The sequence below is a fragment of the Stenella coeruleoalba genome, assembly GCF_951394435.1.
Source record: "Stenella coeruleoalba genome assembly, chromosome: 5".
Classification (NCBI taxonomy): Eukaryota; Metazoa; Chordata; class Mammalia; order Artiodactyla; family Delphinidae; genus Stenella; species Stenella coeruleoalba.
The window spans coordinates 47,580,239-47,607,161 of NC_137150.1; the positions used below are offsets into that span (position 1 = coordinate 47,580,239).

General features: G+C 37.1%; 1 protein-coding gene across 38 annotated transcripts in view; it reads left to right on the forward strand.

Moving 5' to 3' along the window:
* The window catches only part of LOC307187328 (uncharacterized protein), a 666,419-nt gene that overhangs the window by 471,886 nt on the left and 167,610 nt on the right, over positions 1-26,923 (forward strand). For 25 of the 38 annotated variants that reach the window (XM_079923227.1, XM_079923220.1, XM_079923230.1 and 22 more), the window contains 4 exons: positions 11,530-11,652; positions 15,948-16,085; positions 19,910-20,032; positions 24,463-24,586. In XM_079923227.1, the coding sequence (XP_079779353.1) occupies positions 11,530-11,652; positions 15,948-16,085; positions 19,910-20,032; positions 24,463-24,500 (422 nt within the window). In that variant the 3' untranslated portion in view covers positions 24,501-24,586. Of the gene's footprint in view, positions 1-11,529; positions 11,653-15,947; positions 16,086-19,909; positions 20,033-24,462; positions 24,587-26,923 lie in introns of those variants that run through there. The other 13 variants (XM_079923250.1, XM_079923249.1, XM_079923237.1 and 10 more) reach the window with 3 other exon arrangements.

Consider the following 26,923-nt stretch of genomic DNA (forward strand, 5'->3'; position numbering starts at 1 on the left):
ACTCATACATCCAAATTACCTTTTTATTTGTGTTCTTCAAGTTACACAGAAGTAAAAAAGAAACAGCAATTTCTTTTGAATTTGAAATGCCTTAACTGTGCATAAGAATGCAAGATACAGAGAGATTTTTAAGATTGCAAAGTCAGTGAAAGATTTTATCCTATGTGGCTTCAGGGCTACCATTTTGTAATGAAGCATTTTCTTAAAAAATACACGTATTTTAACCATCTTTAATAAAAATAAAGGATTATTGAACCAAGATTTGGGAGACAGGGGAATTTTACTTTTGACCTTACCACTTCTCCATTTAAAATCATCAATGGCTTACTACTGAACTGAAATTAATTCCAAAATCTTTACTGTGGACTACAGTGTCTTACATGTGCATCCAGAGGTTTCCTTTTGTTCTTGAGTATGCTATGCCTTTTCTACCTCGATGTCTTAAGACCTCTACCCCAAATTCTCTTTTCCCGTCAGGCTCTCCTCTTCAGCTACCGTCTCTCACATCATCCTGTTTATTTCCTTCACAGCACTCAGAATAATCTGTGATGATTTTTCTTATTGATTTACTCATATACTGTCTACCTCACCCAGCAGAATGAATGGTTCAGTAGGGCAAGGACATGGTCCTATTCCCTCATATGCATCTAGAGTCTACCACTGTGTATCTATTGTGTCATTCAATTTTCCAGCTTCTAACAGACCAATACCTGAAACCAAATTTCTGATAGCTGCATCCTCTTTCCAACAAACCACAGTTTATAAAGATTATATAGAATCTATATAGATTCTATAGATTCTATAATTCTATAGATTATATAGAATCTATATAGATTCTAGTCATATGAGGATATCAAGTTATATGAGTCAGGTCCCTGCCTTCAAAGAATTGTATGTAATCTATTCAAATATATAAAATGTGTCCTGTAAATGAGTAATTGCAGATGTTTTGTCTTTTTAATTTCACTGTCCATGTGTTCATTAATAGTATGTATAAATGCAATTTATTTTTATATGTTTATCTTGTATCCTGCTGACTTGCTGAACTCACATTTTAGTTCTAGGAGTTTGTAGATTCCTTAGGATTTTCAGACAATCATGTCATATGCAAATAGGAATAGTTTTATTTCTTCCTATCTGATCAATGATCCTTTTATTTCCTCTTCTTGCCTGATTGCACCAGCTAGAATTTTTAGCACTATGTTGCATAGAGCCATGAGAATGAACATTCTTGTGCTCTTCCTAACCCTAGGGGGAAATAATTTGGTCTTTTACCTTTAAGTATAATGTTAGTTGTAGGTTTCTTGTATATGCTCTTTATCAAGTTGAGGAAGTTCTCAGTGCTCCCATTTTCTTTTTATCGTGAATACGTTGAATTATGTCAAATGTTTTTTGACATTGATTGATACTATCATGTGAATTTTCTTCTTTGTTCTGTAAATATGAAGAGTACATTGATTGATTTTGAATATTGAACCAGCCTTGCATGCTGCAATAAACCTACTTGGTCATGTTGCATAATTTGTGTATATATTGCTGGATTCTACTTGCTAAAATTTTGGGAAGGATTTTTGCAATTTTATTGATGAGTGATACTGGTCTATAGTATTCTCGTTCTTCTTTTTTTTCTTTTTTAGGTACTGTCTTTGCTTGGCTTTGGTATTAGAATAATACAAGCTTCATAAAATAAATAAATTGTAAAGTATTTCCTTTTCTATTTTCTGGAAGAAATTGTAGAATTGATGTTAATTCTTCTTTAAACATTTGGTATAATTTTTCAGTGAAACTATCTGGGCCTGGAGATTTCTCTTTGGGGAGTGTTTAAATGATGAATTAATTTTTTCAGAGTTATAGGTCTATACACATTCTCTATTTCATATGAACGAGTTGTGGTTGTTTGTATTTACTTTAAGGAATTAACCCATTTCATCCAAGTTGCCAAATTTGGCAGAGTTGTTTACAGTAGTGCCTTATTATACTTGTGATGTCATCAGGGTCTATAGTGATATCCTGTTTCATGCCTGATATTGGTCATTTGTATCTTTTCTTTTATTTTCTTTGTCAGTCACTATTGCCAATTTTATTGATCTAAGAACCAGTTCTTAGACATACAGAATGGACTTGAGGACACGGGCAGGGGGAAGGGTAAACTGGGACGAAGTGAGAGAGTGGCATGGACATATATACACTACCAAATGTAAAATAGATAGCTAGTGGGAAGCAGCCGCATAGCACAGGGAGATCAGCTCAGTGCTTTGTGACCACCTAGAGGGGTGGGATAGGGAGGGTGGGAGGGAGATGCAAGAGGGAGGAGATATGGGGATGTAGGTATATGTATAGCTGATTCACTTTGTTATAAAGCAGAAACTAACACACCATTGTAAAGCAATTATACTCCAATAAAGATGTTTTAAAAAAAACCAGCTCTTTGCTTCAATAATATTATCTATTTTTTCTGGTTTTTTTTTTTTTTCTTTGTTTTTTTGTTTTGCGGTACACGGGCCTCTCACCGCTGTGGCCTCTCCCGCTGCGGAGCACAGGCTCCGGGCGCGCAGGCTCACCGGCCATGGCTCACGGGCCTAGCCGCTCTGTGTCATGTGGGATCTTCCCGGACCGGGGCACGAACCCGTGTCCCCTGCATCGGCAGGCGGACTCTCAACCACTGTGCCACCAGGGAAGCCCCATAACGGTTTTGAGTGTATCTCTTTACCTAGCTTTTTACTGGTTGTTTCAGGTATTATATTGTGTATAACTGACTTATCTACTGGTAGAATCATTTTACCAATTCAAGTGAAGTGTAGAAGCCTTAACTACTTTCTCTTTACTCTTCTCCATTCATATATAATTATTTAACTATTTCCTCTATGTACATTTATAACCACATCAGACAATGTTATAGGGTTTGCTCAGTTATTAAGTATAATTTAGAAGATTCAAGAGGGGAGGAAAAGTTTTTTGTATTTATATATAAATAATATATATATAAATATTAATAAGAATAATAAAATTAAGAAAAGGAATTATAAATGAGAATATTTCTTATTCTTGCTCTTTCTTTCTTTCTGATGCTCTTGTTCTTTCTTTCTTCCTGATGTTGCACTATTCCCTTTTTTTTTAAAAAAAATAATTTCCCTTCTATTTAGAAAAATGACATTATTTCAGAGTAGTCTGCTGGAGATAAATTCTCTTAGCTTTCCATCATGTGGGAAGGTCTTGGTTTCTCCTTCATTCCTGCAGGGTAATTTTTCTGGATATAGAATCCTGGGTTGTGTTTTTTTTCATCAGTTGAAAAATGTTGTCACTTCCTTCTGGTTTCCATGATTCCTGATGAGAAATCTTTTGTTATTTCACATTTTTCTCTGATAGATAAGGTATCATTTCTTTCTTGTTGCTTTAAGGATTTTTCCTTTGACTTTAATTGTTGGAAGTTTGACTATGGTGTACCTTAGGATCAGTTTTGGTGGGGTTAATTTGCTTGGGCTTCACTCAAGTTTTTGGATCTGTAGATTTATGTCCTATCAAATTTGATACATTTTTTGCCTCATTTCTTTGAATATATTTTCAGCCCCACTTTCTCTCTTCTATCCCCTAAGACTTAATTGACACAATGCTATAGTTTATCATAGTTCCATAGGTCTCTGAGGCTCCATTTTTTTTTCTTTTCTTTTTCAGTCTGTTTTCTCTCTGTTGTTCAGTTGGGTAATTTCTATTGTTCTATCTTCCATCTGCTGATTCTTCCCTCTGTCCCCTCCATTCTGCTTTTTGGCACATCCATTGATATTTTATTTCAGTTATTGTGTTCTTCAGTTCTAAAATTTCCATTTGGTTCTTCATATCTTCTATTTCTTTGCTGAGACTCTATTTCATTTGTTTAAAGCATGTTTTTCATTGCTCATTGAAGCATATTTATAATAGTGGCTTTAAAATCTTTGTCAGATAATTCTAACATTTCTAACATTTTGATATTGGCATTTATTTGTTGACTTTTTAAATCATTTTGAGATTTTCCTGATTCTTGATATTATTAGTGATTTTCTATTGAAACCTGGACATTTTGTGTATTATGTTATGAGACTTTATATCTCATTTAAATCTTCTATCTTAGTTGGTTTTCTTTGACACAACTCTAGGAAAGATAAGGGGAGAATGCCACCTGTTATTGCCTGATCGAGGTAGAAGTCCAACTTTCTTATCTGGCTTCTGTGAACTCCTGAGGAGAGTATGACTCATTACTTCTGTGCAGGGATGGGAATTCTAGCTCTGCACTGGGCCACCACTGATGCCACTTGGCTAGGAAGTGTAGATGTGCCTATTTACACCATGGCTTTCATGGATACCATGGTGGAGTGGGCTCATTATCAGAGTGGTAGTGAAAGTTTTGACTCTCCAAAACCTTCCTCTGATACCACCCCAAGGGAGGGGGAGAAACACCTCATTACAGCCTGGTGAGGGGGATAGTCTAGCCTTGCCATTCAACCTCTGGTGTCATGTTTGGCTATAGTAGGGCGGTTATTTTGTAGAAATTTGCTGTCTTGCTAGGCTGCCTCTTTCCTGGTACTTTGACTAGAGAATCTCCTTCTAAAATTCAAATTACTTGATATTGTCTGCTTAATATTGCCCTACTGGTCACCCATACTTTCTTATTTAAATTGTGTAGGCTGTTTTTTTTTTTCTTTCCTTGCTTCATTTTGGATAATTTATATTTCTAAGTTTTTTCAAGTTCCATAATTCTCTAATTATCTAATCTGCTGTTAGTCCCATTTAGTGAAATTTTTATTTCAGATCTGGTATTCTTCTTCTCCAAAATTTCCTTTTTGTAGTTTTTTAATATCTTCTATTTTCCTCCTTATTAAATGCATTTTTTCTTCAATTCTTTAGGCATATTTGGTTTATTTATAGTGCTACTTTAATGTCCTTATCTGCTGATTTAATCATCACTAATATTTCTAAGTCTGTTTTTACTGAGTGAGTATTTTCTTGATTATGGGTCACATTTTTTTACTCTTTACAGATGTTTATTAATTTTTCATGTGGTATGGGACATTATGAATTTTACATGGTTGAGTGCTAGCTTTTGTTGTACTCCTTTAAAAAATATCATACATTTTTTTCTGGATGCCAAATTAATTCATGTACAGATTAGTTTAATCCTGTCAAGCACTGTTTTTAAGATTTGTTAGGGCGAATCTAGAGTAAACTTTACTCTGGGGTTCAATTAGCCATACTACTTAGCCATGGCCCTTCTGGAATCTCTACTGAATGCCCTGTGTAGTCAACAACATTTCTCCACCTTGGCTGCTGAGAACTGATTCCTGGCTCTGTGTGTGCTCTGGGAATTGTTTGGCTAACAGTTACCCTTATTCTTCTTTCCAGTGTGTTGTTCTTTGTCTGACTTCATGGAGATGTACCCTATGTATATATTGAATTATATTTAGTCTAAGGTTCAAAAGATCATTATATAGATTTTGGAGGTTTTTTTTCTCCACATAACACTCTCCCATCCCCTTTCCAGCACTCCACAAATTCTACTTGCCTTAACAATCATGATGTGGGATCTGTCTCTCCAGTTGAGGAAGATCATTGAGCTCTCCTTTGGTTTCTCTTTCATGTGCTGTAATCCAGAAGTTGCCTCCAGCAGAACTCAGCAATAATTGAGCTTTTTGTTTCTCTTTGCTCAGTGTTGCACCTCCTGTGCTGTCTGTTGACCAATATCCATTGTTTATTGTAGAAGGTAAGCCCAGTTACGGTTACTCTTGGAGGATCACAAGCCCCATTTAAGTGCTACTACGTAAAGGGCACTGTCCTTTATCTCTAAACACAAGATAAACATTCCAATGTCTTTTCAGTCTTTCTTGACTGTAAATAATACTTGTGGCCCACATTCTACTTTCAAATGCCCTCCTATGTTCTGCAGCTGAGAATAAAAGCTGCAAATTTACAATCAAATACTTCACTGTAGGAGATTTATTTTATGGTTTTTCTAGAGTCCAATCCATATGTTTTTTTCTAGAGCCCAATCCTCAAGTTCACAGTTAAAATCAGTCTCAAAAACAGAAGGGAGTTTTGACAGTACAATGGCTTGCTGTAGGGAGGTTATATGCAGCCATTTCTGGACCGGTAACCCTCATAGTTGGAGACCTTGGGCATAAAGAAGGCATTAAGGGCAATAAGAGATTAAAGTAAATTTAGAGAAGTTCCCAGAGGTAGTTGTCAATGAGAAGAACATATCAAAGATAACTGCAATATGCTTTATAATCTTACATCTGGTGGAATTGACTTCTCACTTTTCAGAGTTAAGAAAAGTTACCTCTCCCATTGTCTTAAGCAGGGGTCCCCAACCCCCAGGCTGCAGACTGGTACTGGTCCACAGCCCGTTAGGAACCGGGCCACACAGCAGGAGGTGAGTGGCAGGCGAGTGAGTGAAGCTTCATCTGCTGCCTCCCATCGCTCCCCATCACTCGCCTTACCGCCTGAACCGTCTCCCCCAACTTCCATGGAAAAATTGTCTTCCACGATACCAGCCCCTGGTGCCAAAAAGGTTGGGGACTGCTGGTCTTAAAAGCTGGTGGTAGAGGTTATGGAGTAAAGAAAGTAAGTTTCTGGTATAAACATGGCTGTGTAGGTCAACATCTTTTTCTTAACCTGTGACAAAGCATACAGAAAAAAAATGAAGAAAACAAGCAAAACCGAAAAGGTCCAGCAAATTTTACTTTTGTGAAATTGTGGGGCAGATTGAATCTACAGACTCGAATGTAAGAGTTTTTAGAGAGTTGATACTGGGCAGGAGCAACACAAGGAGAAAAAGGATGAGAAAAGGTAAGAAAAGAAGGAAGGCAATAATAAAGATTTGTATAGAAACTGATGAAATAGAGAATAGAAAAACAGGAGAGAAAATTAATTAAAACCAAAAGTTGGTTCTTTGAAAATGTCGATAAAATCGACAAACATTTAGCTAGACTGAAAAAGGAAAGATGACTCAAATAACTAAAATCATTAATGAAAGAGGGACATCACTACTGACCCTAAGGAAATTTAAAAAGAAAATAGGATATACTACGAACAACTGTGTCACAACAGATTAGATAACTTAGATGAACACATTCCTAGAATGACAGCAACTACTGAAACTGACTTCTAAAGAAATAGAAAATCTGGTTAGACATTTAATAAGTAAAGCTAGACTTATCATGGTGATCATTTCATACTGTATTTAAATGTTGAATCACTATGGTATACACCTGAAACTGACATAATACTGTTCCTTAACTATATTTAAATTGTAAAAAAAGGTTAAAAAAAAAAAGTAAATAAAATAGTGTAGTATTTGTGTGTGACCTACACACATCCTCCTGGGGAAAACAGAAAAAAGAGAGAGAGAGAGGGATAGAATTAGTAATTTAAAAACTTCCCAGGGCTTCCCTGGTGGCACAGTGGTTGAGAGTCCGCCTGCCGATTCAGGGTACACGGGTTCGTGCCCCGGTCTGGGAAGATCCCACATGCCGCGGAACGGCTTGGCCCGTGAGCCATGGCCACTGAGCCTGCGCCTCCGGACCCTGTGCTCCGCTACGGGAGAGGACACAACAGTGAGAGGCCCACGTACCGCCAAAAAAAAAAAAAAAAAAAACCTTCCCAAAAGAAAAGTTTAAACTGAGATGGTTTCAGTGGTAAATAATACCAAACATTTAAAGAAAAATTAATACAGATTATTCACAAATTATCCCAAAATATAGAAGAGGAGAGAACAATTCCCAGATCATTCCATGGGGCCAGTATTACCCTGATACTAAAATCAGACAAGGATTTCACAAAAAAGAAAACTACAGACCAATATCTCTTATGCATGTAGATGTAAAAATCCTCAGCAAAATATTAGTAAACCAAATCCAACAATTTATAAAACTGATTATACACTATGATCAAGTAGGATGTCTCTCAGGAAATCAAGATGGGTTCAACATCTGAAAATCAATTAATGTGATATACCATATCAAAACCCACCTGATCATCTCAATAGATGCAAGAAAAAAATCTTGACAAAATCCAACTCCCTTCCATGATAAAAGAACTCAACAAACTAGAAATAGAAGAGAACTTCCTCAACCTAATAAATGGAACCTATGAGAAACACACAGTAACTTTACACTAAATAGTGAAGTGCTAAAAGCTTTCCCCCTATAATCAGGAATGAGGCAAGGATATCTATTCATGCCACTTCCATTCAACGTGGTACTGCAAGTTCTAGCCAGAGCAAAAAGGCAAGAAAATAGAAGACATCCAGACTAGAAAGGAAGAAATAAGATATCTCTGTTCACAGATGACAGGATCTTGTAACAGAAAATTTTAAGGAATCCACCTAAAAAACTATCAGAATTAACAAGGAAATCCAACTAAGTTGTGGGATTAAAGATCAAACTATAAAAATCAATTGGATTTCTATACACTAGCAATGAAAAATCTGGAAGTAAAGTTAAGAAACGATTCTAGCTATTATAACATCGAATAAAATACATAGGAACAAATTTAACAAAAGAAGTGCCAAAATTATATAATGAAAACTGCAAAACATTGTTGAAATAAGTTAGATACTAAAATAAATGGAAAGACATCTCGTGTTCATGGATCAGATAACTTAATATTGTTCAAATGGCAATACTCCCCCAAATTGATCCACAAATTCAATTCAATCTCTCCCTACATAAAAGCAAGAAGTAGAACAATGTATATTGTATCTGTGATAGATATTTGTATCACTTATATTTTCATAAAGTCTGGAAGGATTTACAAGAAATTAACAAAAACATGCAAGCATTAATGTACTGCCAGCTTGCATTTTGTGGTAGTTGTTACATTGAAACTGGGTGAATGTGGGAGCAAGGTAGCTTTATTCATTGTTCTGCTTTTTATATTCTGTGCATTATTTTAAAAAAGGAAATGGGGAACATACAGGAGTAGGAATTCCCACCCCAGCAGCTTGTAATGTAGCCAAGGCTGATGTACAGAGTCAGACCAGGATCACTTAGCTCATCAATTCAACAAATAAGCTCTGTGTGGAGGTACTCCTTATAGGACGTGTGGCTTCACATTACTTTGGACTTCCAGAGAATATGACTAAGACTAAGATGAGAGCAAGTGAGGGGAAAAGGAGATCAGAAGGAGGTCACTCACTAATTCCAGTGGGATCTGAACTTCTTTATTTCATCTCCATGGCAGCAGTAGCTAAGACTCTCCGATGTTGCTCCAGTTGGCCTTTTCTTGGCACCGTGGTTGCTTATCCAAAGGCAGAGGAGATCTAGAGGAGGTGAAAGGTTTATCTGAGGATAATTGCTGCTCAAAGGAGTAGAAAAGGTGGGGACAGAAGGAGAAAAAATGAAAAGGTGTGTGGAGGAGTTCCTGCTGATTCTATTTAACTTTGGGTACAAGAGGGCAGCAGATGGACTTTTGAGAAGAGTAAAATTAGCCAGTTCTTTGACCTCGATCCATGTTTGAATTTGTTCAGATTTTGGAGCTCAGATCACAAAATGGGAAACATTTTGTTGGATTAGCGTCATCTGAAAGTGGGAAAGACTTTCCAGAGGCCTTACCATCTTTATGTAAGAAATCCTCCTGTCCCAGTTCTCTTTTACCTTTCTCCACACTTCTGCTTTGTGCATCTTTCTGAAGTTAATGAATTGAAAACTATCACTGCTTAATTGCTTTTAGCGATGGACCCCTGCATGGGTGGAAATGGATGTGCTCACATCTGTCAGAGTCAGCATGGCGTGGCCAGGAGTGCCTGTCACCCAGGGTACCAGCTGTCTGAATACAAAAAGGCCTGTGCAGGTTGGAAGTTGAAACTGATAGATTAATTGGGTAATTGTTTGAAATTCTGTGGTAATTCAGTTTTGATTAGTCAGAACAGCTAGGAGAAAGGTGTTTTCATTTATGCTTAAAAAAGAACATTTATATTCTTATTTGATCATTCTGAAAGGTATTTTTATGAAACTGTAAAAACTCAGTGAAATTTTTAGTTACAAAAAATGATCTGGTGTAGTTTCAGAATTAATTCTTTTTGTTTTCTGTTTTTCGTTCTGAAGTGAATTCCAGAATTAATATTTCAAAACCTTCCATAACCTCACAGGGAGTTTTTTATTATAGGCTACAGAAGGTGGGGATAACCTTTGAAAAGCAACTGTGTGCAAATGAGTGCTCTCAGAAGTTAGGAATAATTAAAACCAAAAAGAATGAAACTCTATAACTACAAGGTTACTTATTTCTGTTTCCTAGAAATAGCAAAACAGACACACTTCAATTCAAAGATGAAAGTGATAAATTACTTCGTGACCAGCACTGATAAATGAAGTCATTCCTGTGGGACTGTCTTTGTTTTAATAACTTCTGAGAAATCACAGAATCCTTCATTTTTATCACAGCATTTCTATGAAATGAGAAACAGTTTATTTGCATTAATTAAGAAAATACAAAATGTTTCCTGACTTATGGGACTGATAAACACTTTAAGAAATTGAAAAAGAATTAGACATAAAAATTAGTGTGAAGTTAGTTTTTTTTTTCTTTAAGCCAAAACCAAGATAAAGTTTTCTGTGGATTATGTTAACATACTTTTCTGACAGAGAACATTTCTGCTTTGGTCCTCTGTTTGCATAGCACCTACCTTGCTGAGTTTCTGACACAGAATAGGATCTTATTAAAATTTGTGGAAAATTGACAAATGTATACATATATAGATATATACATATATCCATACTTATCTATATAATATCTTTTTCAAATTTTTATTTTAATAATATCTGGTACATTATTCCTAAAAAGTCTGTCCCCAAAGTTACTGCCTATGTAGGGTTTTATAAATACCTTAGAAAAATGAGTATTTCTCTTAAGAGTCCTGGTGGGGGGTGGCATGCAGGACCGTACAAGGAGGAGGTTCTATTTGGGAAAATAATGGTGAGACCTATCCATTTAAAGGGGGGGCCTGCAGAAACTACGTGGACCACAAAATGATGTTATACTGAATAGACTTGGCCATCAGTGTCAGGAGAGAGAGAGGGCACCATTGTTTAAATGGCATTGCCCTGTAACAATCATATGTACAATATACACCATGGATTGCTACATATGAAGACTCCAAATCTGCCTTGTGTATGGCCACTTGTACTGTCTTAAATCAGAGAGATACCATTTTTGGTTAAGAATTTGATATATATTCATGAAGACAAATTACAATGACTTCTGCCTATATTATTAGAGGATAGAAAAGGTCTATTTTTTTGTTTGTCTTCTCTTTCTTCAAATTAATAGATACTAGTAGGTTCTAATAGGTAGAAAGAAGTGTTTGAGAACATAAGACCTACAGTAGAGTTCATGTCATTCGCAGTTGGTTTATTTGCAAATATGGAACCTATGTGGTATTTTACTGTTACGTTTGATGTTGGGGGTTGAGAGGCAGGGGATGCTTTAGTGCATTTTTATAGTTTACAAATAAACCTTAATTCCAGCTCTGAAGACACAGCTCCTGTGTATCTCTTTCTGCAGATGTAAACGAGTGTGCTGAAGGGCTTGCTTCCTGCCGCCATCGCTGTGTGAACACAGTGGAATCTTTCACTTGTGCCTGCCACCCTGGTTTTGAGCTGGGAGCTGATGGAAAACAGTGTTCAAGTAAGTGGCAATAATCGCAGCCCAGGAAATGTGTGGCATTTTACAAGTATTAAACAAGAGTAACAAAAAAAAGAACTACACTGAATGTCTTGCTGAAGTGGAAGCTCCTGAGAATGTTTTCCCCTGGGGTAGACTGGGTGTGGGAGCTTCGAAGACCAACCCCCTCATTTTAATTTGACGAAACAGGGGCCCAGAGTCAACAGAAAATGGTCGGTATCATGATCCACAGTGTAGACCACAAGGACTAAGTCTCAGGTCTTCTGACTCGGGGCTGTCTTGGACCCATGGCTCTCCTTTGTGAAGAGTCTGTCTTCCTTCACCACCTCTGCTGTGCAATATTTATTGAACACTAATAATTCCAGTGTAAAACTCAGGGAAAAGGAACTAGCAGGAGTGAAGGAACCAGCAGCACAAGGGGCGGCTCTAGATTGTAATAGCATGTCTCATTTTCCATCTCAGTTCCAAAGATGCCCTTTCCAGTTCTCCACATCTTAGTAAACCATCCATTCCGGGCGGAAGTCAAAAATTCAGTTATGCAAATGAGTAAGTGACAGAACTGGGACTTGAACTAGGGTCTTTAGGCTCCAAATATACTATCCTTTTAACTTTGTTATGTGTTTGTATACATCATATGTCTCTTGATCAGTTTTTTTTTTTTTTTTTTTGCATTACGCGGGCCTCTCACTGTTGTGGCCTCTCCCGTTGCGGAGCACAGGCTCCGGACGCGCAGGCTCAGCGGCCATGGCTCACGGGCCCAGCCGCTCCGCGGCATGTGGGATCTTCCCAGACCGGGGCACGAACCCGTGTCCCCTGCATCGGCAGGCGGACTCTCAACCACTGCGCCACCAGGGAAGCCCTCTTGATCAGTTTTAATTAAGGAAGAATAATAAGGCTAATGATAAACAGAATAAATTATGTAATGTTTTTACCTAAGCTCTCTCATGAAGAGACATTCTTAAGGGCACTAAGTTTTTCATTCTCTTCCAGTGCATAAAACTCTAATTCTTTAATGCCTGGGTTGCCGGTGTAGCCTTAAGGTCTGTTGGTATATTTCTACTGCTTAAAGACAGGGCAGTTTTGCTGCAGTGATATTTGTCTTTTAAAGAGCAAACTAAATAACATGGGAGAGAAGAATTAACTACTAATTAGGATATAACTTCTTTCGAAGTGAATCTTTCTCTCGATGCCCTGAGGAGTCCTTTCAGGCAGAGAGAAATGTGGATGGGTTTTTCTTTCTTATTAATATCTTGGCTTTTTAATGTGGCCAGAGGTTTAGGAGGTGAGTACATTTTACAGATGCCTGAAATAAAATCCCTTGCAATCTGACTGGTGAGTTCTCAGTTATCATGAAAGAGGGGGTCATTATTGCTAATGAGTCATGAGGTATAGGCTTTCTGTGAAAGTTACTTGGGAAAGCAATTTGCCCTAGAGTTGAATACATTTGGTAGAAGTGTATTTTTACATTTATTTCCCTCCTGTGAATATTTGGCTAAGTTCTTTGTGTAGCTCTCACCAGACCTCAATATTTACTAACTGACATACAAAACTTTCTTGGTGAAAACTGGTATTTTGAGTGCTTTAAAACTTGTAGGTGGGGTAAATGTTTTCAGAACATGGTAATATTTAGCAGTGAGGAACTTCCCTGGTGGCTCAGTGGTTAGGAATCTGCCTGCCAATGCAGGGGACATGGGTTCGAGCCCTGGTCCGGGAAGATCCTACATGCTGCAGAGAAACTGAGCCAGTGTGCCACAACTGCTAAGCCTGCACTCTAGAGCCCACGAGCCACAAATAGTGAGCCTGTGTGCCAGAACCAGTGAGCCCGCGTGCCACGACTACTGAAGCCCACATGCCTGGAGCCCATGCTCCGCAACAAGAGAAGTCACCGCATTGAGAAGGCCCTTGCACCACAACAAAGAGCAGCCCCAGCTCGCTGCAACTAGAGAAAGCCCGCGCAAAGCAAAGAAGACCCAACACAGCCCAAAATAAATAAATAAATAAATTTAAAAAAAAGAAAAAAACAATGAATTACGTGTTCTTCATGTAACAGTATATTTTAGGCAAATATTGTTTTAACTTTTTCCTAGGACAACAATATTTTGTATTTATATGATTTCTTCTCAGAGGCTCTCAAAATACTGTATAGCATAAACATCGAATCCTCAAAGTGTGCTATGAATGAACTCTCACTATCTTGTGATTAGAAATTAGAAAATTCTGGATCTAGCATGGTTAACTAAAACTGTCCCCAAACTACCAAGCAGTATATAGTGAACCTAAGTTCCATATGTATTTAATGCATATTTAATATATTGAGTAAATAATGATTATTTGCTATCTATGAGAAACCACGGGGATCAGATTTTAAAGTTTTTTTAAAGCATATTTTTAGGTATGATAGTTAAACAGTGTCATCTGTATCAAGAACGCAGACTCTCAGCTTACTTCTAGTGGCCAGTTCTAGATGAGTATGCGCATGTCTGAGTCCCGTATAGTTTAGCTCTTTATGAGGTTACAGTAATGTCATTTATATGTATAGTACCTCCGGCAGTCTTACAGCTGCATTGATCACAGGGAAACGAGAATAGGAGCCAAACTTTGAAATATGTCTCCCTACAGAGTATATGCTAACATACTGTGAAAACTATCAGTTCCCTTAATTATTTCAGCCTTTCCTTTAGCTCTCTTATTTTGCTGTGTCCTAAACTAGCTGTTTCTAAACCCAAAGGCATTCTTATTTTCAACAATAAATTCATTAGCATAATCTTTTTTTGTTTATTCAATCATTCAAAACCTATTTGTTTTTTAATTTTAGCACTTTTTTTTAACATCTTTATTGGAGTATAATTGCTTTACAATGGTGTGTTAGTTTCTGCTGTATAACAAAGTGAATCGGCTATACATATACATATATCCACATATCCCCTCCTTCTCGGGTCTCCCTCCTACCCTCCCTATCCCATCCCTCTAGGTGGTCACAAAGCACTGAGCTGATCTCCCTGTGCTATGTGGCTGCTTCCCACTAGCTATCTATTTTACATTTGGTAGTGTATATATGTCCATGCCACTCTCTCACTTCATCCCAGTTTACCCTTCCCCCCCGCCCCGTGTCCTCAAGTCCATTCTCTACTCTCAAAACCAATTTTTGAACATCTGTTACGAGCTGGGTAATACAAGATGATGAAGGTACAGAGGAATGAGCACAATGACAGGGATGTGCCCTGGGCGCCCTGGACACATGGCTGCTGCCTAGTGTAGACTGGAAGCTGGGACCAGGGAGCATGATTTCTGTACATGTAACTATACAGCAACATAGCAGATACCTTGGCAGTTTGAATGGTGATACAGGCTCTCAAGGAATACCACAATCCTAAGTGCCCTTGTCCTGTTCTTTCCCATCTTTCTTCTTTCAAAGGATTCAGGAGTTAAGAATGGAAGGGAATGAACCAATGTAGTCGCTCTCATTTAGAGGTGTGTCCAAGCAACACAAATGAAGAACAGTAGAGGCCAATGGTGAAAATAGCAGAGTATCTAATTCCATACTTTTAACAATGATGCAAAGCATTCTTTTATTTTTCATTTTCTCACTTTGAAAATGATTGATTATAATACCTGTGTGCTCAGGAAAATTGACATCTATATACTGAGCTGGATGCCCCCCAAAGTGCCCCAAAGTAGTGGCATGTACCATGATCAGCAAATTCGTGCTCAAAGTAAGAGAATGTTTATGTAATAAGTGACTTTTGTATACATCAAAGCTGATTAGCATATGAACATGATACCAGTTACATATAATCAGCTAATTCATTGGTTTTTTGTTCATAGTTTTGTTCCAAAGCCATTTTTTTTTCCAAAGCCATTTTTAACAGTATTTTCATGTACTCACAGCCTAAAAAAAAGGGCAGATATTAACATACCATTAGTTTGAGAACAGATATGTCAGCTGTATTTGCTTTCTGATCATTGATTCAATACACATATTTTTTACATTCTGAAAATACTGAAAATTCCCAGACGTAAGTGTCCTTGAAGATACGTTTAATAACCATTGGTGGACTCATTACCTTTCTGCCACACTCTGTCAGTTTGACATTATTTATAGGTTTATAAGTTTTGATATGGTCTAGATATTTACAATGCTTAATAGTCCTCAGACTTTTACTTTTATATGCTTAGAGTGTTGACAGATTTCCAATAAAGTTAGTCATCTCCCAACAGAGAGAGTGTACCCATTGTTGCCATATATTCAGATTTCTCTGTTATTATGCTAATAATTCTCTTTTGCTTGTTTTGGAAAGGGATTGAATTGGAAATTGTCAATAGCTGTGAAAAGAATAATGGTGGTTGTTCCTGTCACTGTGAACATGCAGTTGGTGGGCCCTGTTGCTCCTGTAACCATGGACACCGGCTTGATTCAGATGAGAAAACATGCATAGGTAATGCATGGTAAATGCCATCTTCCTTCAGAGGTTGCCCTGGATTCATTTAGCCCTTTCTTCTCTAATACTTAGTGCTCTAATGTAGCCACATCTCTCAAACTGCAAGAAGTGAAGTAAACAGTGTCTTTGGCTACTGGATAAATGTAAAAGAAATACTAATTGACAGAAGACATCATTGTGTTTAGATATTTACTTTGAAGTTAAAGGAGATTTAAAACTTATTAGCAATATATATGGACTTAACGGTTTTATTTCTGGAAAATATTCTAAGGCCTATCTAACCATTTAATGTAATTTGTAATTCAAACAAAAATGCCACCATGCACGCTAATTCTCTCCACCACAAGCAGAAGCAATCATGTTCTTTGGTTTTCAACTTGGTGATAATTTGGATGTCACCTTTGACATGGCAGGTAGCTACGTTCCAAAAGAAAACTTTAAAAGATGTTATTCTTTGGAAATCCCAGCTCAAAACTATTTTTAATGGATAACTTTTTCTACATATTATCAGAACTTATATCGTTTGAGACAATGAGAAGAATAAATTCCATCCCAGCCTTGCTTCATAATGAAATGTTTAATCTAGAGCTTCTGAGAAAAAGGAATATCTACTAAAATAGGAAGAGTGAGCATCAAACTAAATTACTATGTGCTCTGGGTCTGAGAGCACCTACAAGCCCCTAAAACAATTTGCCATCATTCGAGAATTATGACACCATATTTGCTTGTTTTCTTTTGTGATACTTTATATCACCTTTCTTAAAAATTATGATGTGAGTACTAAAAAAAATCTTTGACCATTTCATGCTACAGTATGATTTGAGGCAAACTGAAGTACCAAAAGAGAAGAGGTGAATTTCAAAAGCCTCAGCCATTGAGATTTTTTAGTTTGGCACTAATGTGACAGAGTGAACTTCAAGGGATTTTGAAGTATTCTGGTTTCATAAATTATTTAACCAAAACAATGTCATTACTTGTTATTTCTTGATCGAACATCACCTTCTGCATTTTTCTCAGTGTCTATGGTGATTAACTTAATGAAACCAGTTGATTGCCGTGCTTCTTTTTTGTAATGAAAATTATGCTTATAATTTTCTACCTTGCTAACATTTGTATCTCTGGAAAAAATAAAGGGCTTCCTTTCTTCTTTGCTTCCTCGCTCCCTCCCTCCCTTCCTTCTTTCCTTCCTACCTTCTTTTATTGACTGTTGGGTAAGGGAAACTGGAATTTTGCTAAACCTTTTGTTTGCAACTTATAGTTTGATATCTTTCCTTATTCTTTGAAAAGTACAGTTCAGTAAATTTCTTATTTACAGCCAGAAAAAATAGCATCTTCCAGGGTCAAAATGTAGAAAATTGCATATTTGTGACATTTCAGCAGTCAACATGACAACATTGTTTTGTTTACGGCTCAAGTTTATTTCATTTTCCAACAATAAATAACACTCATTCCTAAAGACCAAATATTCACTAGAGTAAAGGCAATGATTTGTTTGGAGTGTGCATATACATACTCGGCTTATTTGCCTGAGAACAGATTAAGGCCACGGATGCTTTGTAAAACATTCATGCATGAGGGAAATTAAACAATTTTCTTTTTAGTGTATTTTAGGATCCACTTTCCTTTTATATAACTTTCATTTTACACAACTTTCCTTTTACAAATAAATGTGTTCTAGTCTGCAAATGGTCAGTCTTGCCCAAATGCAAAAATGTATTAGGGCTAAAACCTAGAGATGTGTTAACGCAATTTGAAAGACAACTATACAAAATATAAGTGTCTGACCAGCAGTAAGTTCACTAAATTTAACAATTGGTAGTTATCAGAAAAAAATTTTATTCTAATCTTTGGAGCTTTATTCAGTGACTATGTGTGGGGGGTAGATACAGAAGTCAAGTTTTTTCAAGGTTTACGTTGGATGCTTTTCTGAAGTCATAGTTGAAATGTTTAATTGTTTCACCTGACTGCAATTAATGCTGTAGTTTTGATTAGGGCTAAATTTTTAAGTACAGGTGAATTTCTCTGTGATGCTGCAATATTTGGTGTATTGGCCAATGTAAATAGGAAAAATATTATCATCAGAGAGGAAGAAAAATTAAAAATAAGCAAGCAAAGATATTACCAAATAAGATCTGGAAAGGAATCAAGACATTTAGGAAAACAGGTGATATAAGGGTTGAAGGGACAGGGCATTTTAAGAAAGGAAGAATGGGGTTTCAGATGAGTTCTGTACATGAGACAGAAATAACCCCAGAGGAATGATAATAGAAGAAGAATCCAAAATGGGTCATAAAATGATAGATCGAGGAATTCATTTTTCCAGTTATGTGATGCAATTGTGCTCCTTACTGGTTGAGAACAGGGAATCATGAGACGTATATGTTTAGAGGCTCTGGTGATATCTGAGAAGACTTTTAAAAAAATCTTGAAATAAGAAAATCCAAAAAACATAAAAGATAATGTTTTAGATAAAATGAAACTGAATTTTTTAAGGTTTTTTTTGTCCTCTATATTCATGCTACATAATACAAAGGATAAATGAAGTTTTAATATAAGAAAGGAAAAAAATATCATCTAGAGTTTTGTGAGTAGCACTGCTTGTGACATTTTGCAGGAGAAAGAATGTTTTGTGTCCAAATGACCTTCATTTGGATATTTTATGGTGACCCCTAACCTTAGCTGATTGATTGCATTTTCTTTCCTTCCTTTCTCTTGTCTGCATTTTCTTACATTGGTACCCTTTCCAAGGTTAATTGAGACACTGACCTTTTATATCTGGGGCCGCTCATGTAGTTATGGAGCAATGGGATTTTGTAAACTCAGCACTGACAGGCCACCCAACTTAACAATTCAACAAAGGGGGTAGAATTGAACTAAGGACCTATAGTCAAAAACCCTGACCACACAATTCCCAGGTGTCTAGCCTGGTGAAAGCAGTGGGTAAAGAGTCTGTTGCTACCCTTTAGCCAATTATATTATAAATGATCCCCTCAAAACTCAGGATAAATCGATTAGCCTTTGGCTGAAAGGTTTCAATTTGACATCTTCTGGTGCATTTTTATTTTCTGCAGGGCAAATAAAGGAAGACACATGCCAGATTGTAGATTCCTAGAATAACAGTGCTGAAGGAGACTTAAAGATCATCATTTAGAAAGCTGTTTATCTGCTAGGACACTCCAGGGTAATAGTGTCACCAATTATAATAAAAACTCATCCCAGTCAAAGCATCATCGAAAAGTTCAAGAAAATGCCCTGAAATATTCTGTAATTTAACACATAATATTTAAAATGATTGTCTGCCCTCTCTCTAAATTGCCTTTATCCACTTCTCTTCCCAGTCACGTGACTTCTTTTTGCTTGGGAACGTTCTTTCATCTGAAGTTCCAGAAGAACAAACACATGGGGGCCTAAGACTGCCTCCTCTTTGCAGCTATTAAATGTCCATTAAGTGGAATTTTTTGGCTCTTCTTCTCAAGCTGTTTTTTTGTTGTCGTTCTTCAAGTTCTCTGTTTCTTCAGTTAGATTGCTGTTTAAACTGGAAAAATAGCAGAGATCTCTTACCCTGTGCTTATAAATGCATTTGGAGATTACTTACAGCCTTTTCAAATAAATACCAGGCATAGAATCATGTCAGAAACGTACACCCAAATGCGGCCTCATTTGTTTTGTGTTATAGTCTCTTCAATGTCTGTGCTCAGTAACCTGAGAAATAGAATATGGTTAGTAAATCAGTTTTAATTTCGAAGTGAGGCTTATCAGCACCTTCAAAGGTCAGTTAAATTCCTGCCCTTAAGTAACAGAAATGTCCTTTCCCCCTTTAGACCTTGATGAATGTGAGAGTGGAGAAGCCTGCTGGGCCCAGCTCTGCATCAACTACTTAGGAGGCTCTGAATGCAGTTGTCAGGAAGGCTTTCGGATCAGTTCTGTCGCTTGTGGATGTGATGGTGAATTCCTGAGCTCTAACGTGAAATCCCTGATGTGATGGGGCCATCAATGGAGGGGGAATATCTGAGGCAGAGGGTTAGGGTGGGAAAGGGAAGGCTTTGACACTAAAGAGACTTGGATCTCTCTGTGGCTTCACCATGTTCTATTATATGAACTTGGGTGCTCTGAGCCTCAGATCCTCATCAGTAAAGTGAAGACAATAATGGGATTACTGGGGAAATTAACAAAAGTAATATATGTAAAGTGCCTGCTACTGTGATTGACATCGAGAAATCACTCAACTAAAAGTAGCTATTATTATTATAATAATAGTCATCGGCCCATAATCCCTTTTACCTAATTTAATATATATATAGGCAAGTGAGAGATTCCAGCAAGCCATAGCACACTGCCACAGGAATTGCTCTTGGCAAGCTTGACTGGAGTCGGAGGTGATTACTGAGTGTCCTTCTACTTTAAGGGCAATAGCAAAAGGATTGCCGGTTCACAAGCCACAGTCCAAATCTGTATCAGAATCCTTTATATATCTGATATCAATCTAGATAATGCAAGTTTTAAGGTGAGTCATTTTAGAATTTTCTAACTTATTTGTTGAAATTGATTCACTTACCTTTTAGATGACTTCTAGCTGATAGGTGTATTTTTATATGATGGGAGAGTTTGAATTCAGTGAGTAGAGTTAATTCACTTTTTATACCATTAAGAAGGGCTCATGTAAGTCATTGCTGTAAATTACTTTAACGAGTTTACCTTAAATATATAATCTTTAAATTTTCATTTGTGATTATTATTACAATACAATTATTACAATTGTGATTATTATTATTATTTTGAACCTTACTTTTCTTCTTGAAATCAAAGATTCGAAGATTGTTATCTATTTCAATAATAGTCAGATTATATAAGAAGACTTTAATGCCTCAGAGAAAATAGTGTTTCTTGGATTAAAGAAATAAATTCTTGTATTCTGTTGAGGATGATAGTTGTGTTTCTTCATATAGGTGCCAAGCTCCCCAGCCTTGCAGTATAGATAACAGCAAAGAACATACAACTATGATATCTATATATTCTAAACACAGTAGAGCATATTACCACTTACACCTCCCATCCAATTAACAGGGCCAAAAAAAATTGAATTTCATGTACCATCTGTTCTTAAGCAAAGTGAGCCAAGAGATGATTGTGAATATACATACTTGGGTACACACATCCAAATGGAAAAAGTATCCACAATCTGAGGCCAGACCTGGAAACCCAGCTTCATAAATGAACTTTTAGTATATTGAACACATTGATCAAAGTCTGGGCTCAGATGTGGGCATAACACCAGTAAGTCATATGAGATTAAGGCCTAGCCTTCATCCGTCTCTAAAATTCTCCACAAACTGTGCACAGAATTATGCGTGGAATAAAGGCTTCACCATAGATATTGAATAATTCAAGAGTGAATGAACGTTCTGCAAAATGGTACACAGCCTAAGACCATGTAAGTTTTAAATTCTTCCTCAAATCTCATGAACAAGCTCTCAGAAAGACCTTGTCTATGTAGGTAAACTATGGTAAACTTGGAAATGAGTGAAGGAAAAGTAATTGGCAGGATATATTTGAGGAAGAATTGGGGCTATGCTTTCTATATAGCAATACATTGTTATTGGTTAATAAAGGTGACAGATATGCCCATGAGTTCATACGGTCTATTTTATCTCTCAACGCCTAAGAGCAAACACTTTAAATTTTCCCAGATGTGGGTGAATGTCTGGATCTCAGTATCATCTGTGACCAACTACGTATCAACTCTGTGGAAAACTATGAGTATACTTGTGAGGAAGGCTGCAGAATTGGAAGTGATGGAAAAACGGGCATCTCTAAGTTGCTGTGGAGAGTTTTATCAAATCTCTTCTAACCGACTTCAACCCTTGTCTTGTTCTTTGGGAGCACGGAGACCATATATTCTTTAACTCAACCTGTCCTCCCCTTTCTCTCTTCACAGACTGAGATCTTTCTTTCCCTTTTGTTCTCTCTGCGGCAGTTTCAACTCTGTGCTTGCTGCTTCTCACCTTCATTTACAATAGGCGGTTTGAAATGGCTTTCTCAAAGAGTTTTACCTTTCAGCTGCCCCCTGCCTTGACTGTCTAGTTCAGACTCTCTCATTTTTCCCATCAACCCTTGCTCAGTTTTTCCTTCTTTTAACCAGCATGTGGAATCCAGGTCTTTCCCTGTGCGGTCTGAGCTTTAGATGATGATGAACTAAAGGAAGAAGAAGAGGAATTAGATATTGTGAAGTTTCCACGTCTTCTATTCAAGAGCCCACCTCAACTGCTTCATTATGTGGCCACCTCTCTGCCTCTCACCCACGAAGGTGAAGAAGATGAGCTGCAAGAGGGGAAAGATATTCGAGGAGAACTGACTGCTTTGCACAGAGTTGGTGCATAAAAGCATGTATCTCATTAAAGTCACCTCTCTTCTCCATTTTTAGATAGTTCACATAAATCTTTCATAGACAATTTCATTATCAATGTTTAATGCCATCAAGCGTTTTAACATGATATTAGCAAGAAAAATGGGACCAAAATTACTTCTTCAAAGCTCCCTATGACATTCATCATCTTTTGTCTTTCTTCCCTTTAGCACAAAAAGAGGTTGCTATGTAGGTATGTGTGGACCAAGGGGTGCAGGGGGGTGGGCGCTATTGAAAATGTGATACAGTGAAATGGAGCTGAAAAATAGCTTTGAATTAGCATAATGGAGAGAAGGATTGGGACCTTTTAGTTCTAACAGTTTAAACTCTACTAGAAGTCATTTTGGTATAGTTCAAATTTACCTTAAATAGCCTTAAAATCTAGACCCTTTCTAAATTTTAAAATGCAGAGAACCGATGGTTCAATATGCTCAAGTGGACCAAGAAAAAATATCTTTACAAATGTGAGCAGTTTTTCTTATATATCCATGCAACGGAACTCAAGCATCAAATCGCTTCTGATCAGAATAAATTAGCATAACCTCTTTCAGAAGTAACAGTTTGCAGCCAGTCTGCTGCTTCTTTTTCTTTTCTTTGTAAGACAGAGCTGCTCTTTTTGTTCTCCCTCTATTCCTTGTGTTTTAAGAGCATCAAAGCTTAATGATTTCTTTAGAAGACATTCAGTAAAGTAGCAGATTTGTTTATACGCTATGGTCAATGATAATAATATCAATAAATGCATCTGCATAATGATAGAAATGCTTTAATGTTACTGCATTAGACTCCTGATACTCTGGCTACTCAAAGTCAGAATAGGAATAGTTCAGGACTACCAAGACCGTCAGAACTTGAGTGGCCAAGATCTAGAGAGAAGAGAAGCTCAGACAAGTGAGATGGACAATCTGTGCTCCTTTTCTCTTTGAGCCATTTGCTAATGTATGGGCTATGCAGACAGAGAAGCCAGGAAGTCTACCGACAGCTGCAAAGAGAGTAAGGAGCTAAGCACAGTTATCAGCAGTATCATGCATGGTGCCAGAGAGGTAGAAGTTGGAGTTGAGGATCTGCCAAGGTGGAGAAGCCTTGCTAAACATGACAGGCTTTCAACTGGGACATCTGAAAGACCCCATCTAGAAACAGGGGCAAATCTTAAAATGGAATGAGCCTTAAAAAAACAACTGAGATAAAGTCTATCCATCCTTATTCAGATTAAGGTAATTTCCCTCAAGAATGGAACAGATAAACACATTATGGTACATTTATACAATAGAATACTATATAGCCATAAAAAATAAACTAGTGAACACACAATATGTGTGAGTCTCATAAACATTATATAGAATGAAGGAAGCTTGATACCAAAGAGTACATACTTTACAATTCCATTTATATAAAGTTCAAAAATAAGGGGAAATAATCCATGGTGATATAAATCAGAATAGAGCTTAATTTGTAAGGCTAATGATTAAGAATCATCAAGTCACCTTTCAGTTTTTGGGGTGCTGGTAATATTCTATATCTTCATCTGGGAGGCATTTACATGGGGTTATTTACACTGTGGGAAAAAAAAGTATGAAGTGTACACTTGAGTTCTGTGCACTTCTCTGCATGTATATTAAATCTCAGTAAGAAGGCTTACTTGGGGAAAAAAAAAAAAAAAAACTTTGCATAAAACAGCATGGAAGGAAAAACACTGAAGTGCCAGGATCATTGATTATTTTTGTGTTCAGAAATTAATGGTAATTTCTTTTCATTTTTTACTTTCTTCAATATCCTAAATATTCTTTAGGGACTACTTCCAAGCTCTATTTTAAAAGGTATCTCTTTGCTATTGTCTTTTACTGGGACTCTTTAGGAAATGTGCTCAAGGATCATGTTTATTTGTTTTTTGGGACATGAAGGGTTTCATCTTTATTTTCAGTGATGTAGACAGTATGGGTCCACTAAGATGACATTGCATTCCGGTCTGTTTAGATTCATACCTTCGGACACGATTGCACGTTGAGCTGTGAGGACTGCATGAATGGAGGCTGGTGCCAGGAAGGAAAGAGTGGATGCTGCTTCCCAGCTGGCTGGGGAGACATTCTTTGTAATGAAAGTAAGTGATTCCTTGGAGCATTGGTAAGAGAGTGATGAATTTTCCTTTACTGCTGGTAAACTGTTGGTCATGAGCTCTTTACATATGTTCTCCCCAAAATGTTTTAACAAGGTTAACAATTGATATGGGTGAGAAACCAATTTATTTGTTGTGCACAAAGAATGTCTGTGAAGCACTGAGGTTTCAAACTGAACATGTGATTAAAATGGGAGATTTTGTGTTCCCTGGGAAACTTGATGTGCTGTCTCTTGTTCATCCATGGAACGTGAAAGTTTATAAAGGATCCTAATATTCTAGGCCTATAAAAATCCCTCCATTTAAATAAATCATTAGGCCCTGGCAAGCTACTCCCAAGGAAGAAAGAAAAATGAAAGGATTTGTGTTACGAAGTGCAGTTAATGGAACTGCTCGACTGTTCGCTGCCTCTTTTTTGTTTGTGTTCTCTTTTTCTTTTAAACAATATGTAAGTACAGCCAATGACACTTGTAAGTTTTTTATATGTCTCTCATGAGAAAATGTCAATGATTTGAAAAATAATACCTCTAATAAATTTTTTCCTTTATATTTTAAATGGAGGTATATTTGCAGATACTAAAACTGACAAGTAATAAAAACAGAATATATTGACTCTTTTTATTTCCTTTTTCTCTTTTTAAATTTCCCTTATAAATTTTTTAATAAAAGAGTTCTCTTGGTCTTTGTGAATGGCTTGGAAGATGATATGAGCAGAATTTCTTTTGAAGCCCCTGCATGTGGGAAGAAAGAGCACAAATATTGTTTCTATTATGAGATGGATGCAAAACTTGAATTATAACATAGTGAAGTGGTTCCCCCAGAATTACTAGTTAGAGTGTGGAGGCTCTTCCTGAAGCATCCCTCTGATCATGTCTCCCTGCTGCTCAGAAAGCTTCAGGAGTGTCCCATTTCCTGATACATAAAGCTTTATGCTTCTAATCTAGTTACCGGCAACCATCTAATATCAGGCCCTCATAAATCCTTTTCTCTTTTTATCCACAACTCTTTGACCAGCTTATCATTTCCAGCAAGCTACACCAGTCACTACTTAATGCTTTGCACTTTTCAGCTTTGTGCCTTTTGCTAAACTGACATCTTTGTCTATTGCCATTTATTGCCTGAAGCTTTATTTGGTGGTCCCAGTCCAATCACAGCTATTTATATTTTCTGTGGATTTAAAGCCTCTCTCTCTACTTTTCTCTCTCTCTCTCTCTCTCCCTCTCTCCATTGAATTAGAGTTAGCTATGCTTCTGTTCCATTTCCTTACTAGTCTGGAAGCTTATTGGCCAGGTCCTATTCACATTTCTCCAAATTGGAGGCACCTGTACATGAATGGATAAAACTTTGTATTGAGACTTCCAGCTATATGGACCTGCTGCTTGACATAGTCAACTGTATAAAACCGGGATCAAATAAATCTTATTGCATGACTATTAGGAAATAAATGTTTTCCCTATATTATAAAATTTTTTGGTAAATATGCATCTTCCAAACCCTTGATCCCTAACATGTCAGCATGAGAGATGAAACTAAAAATCTATTGCAAATGCATCAGAGTAAAACGTCTGACGCAAAATTAATATAGAAGTGTTGAAAATGAACTTCCTGATAAAATGAAGATAACATGACCCCTTCTTTGGCTTTGGAAAACCTTGAGATTCTCTACGTGTTCACATGGTCCAGAAAAGGGCAGTCTGTCCCTGAAAACAGAAGCTTATGTCTTCTTTGCATTTCCTGTCTTTCTTTCATTCTTCTTCTACAAAAATTAAAACAGAACAATCCAAATTGGAAAAAAAAAAAGTGCTCAGTAATTCTTTAACAAAAAGGGAGAGCAAGAACACTTTCTTAAAAATCCCTATAGGGGCTTCCCTGGTGGCGCAGTGGTTAAGAATCTGCCTGCCAATGCAGGGGACATGGGTTCGAGCCCTGGTCCGGGAAGATCCCACATGCCACGGAGCAACTAAGCCCGTGCGCCACAACTACTCAGGCCTGGCAGGCCTGGCACCACAACTACTGAAGCCCGCGCACCTAGAGCCCGTGCTCCGCAACAAGAGAAGCCACTGCAATGAGAAGCCCGCGCACTGCAACGAACAGTAGCCCCAGCTGGCTGCAACTAGAGAAAGCATGCGCACAGCAACAAAGACCCAAAGCAGCCAAAAATAAATAAGTAAATAAATAAATTTATAAAAAAAAAATCCCTATAAACTGTAATAAATGGAAGTGACCAATCATTCATCACTAGTATTTCTAAGAGTACCAGCTCTTCAAATGCAGCAAGAGACATTTAAAAAAAAAAATCTGCAGGGATCTGGAAAGTTGGTT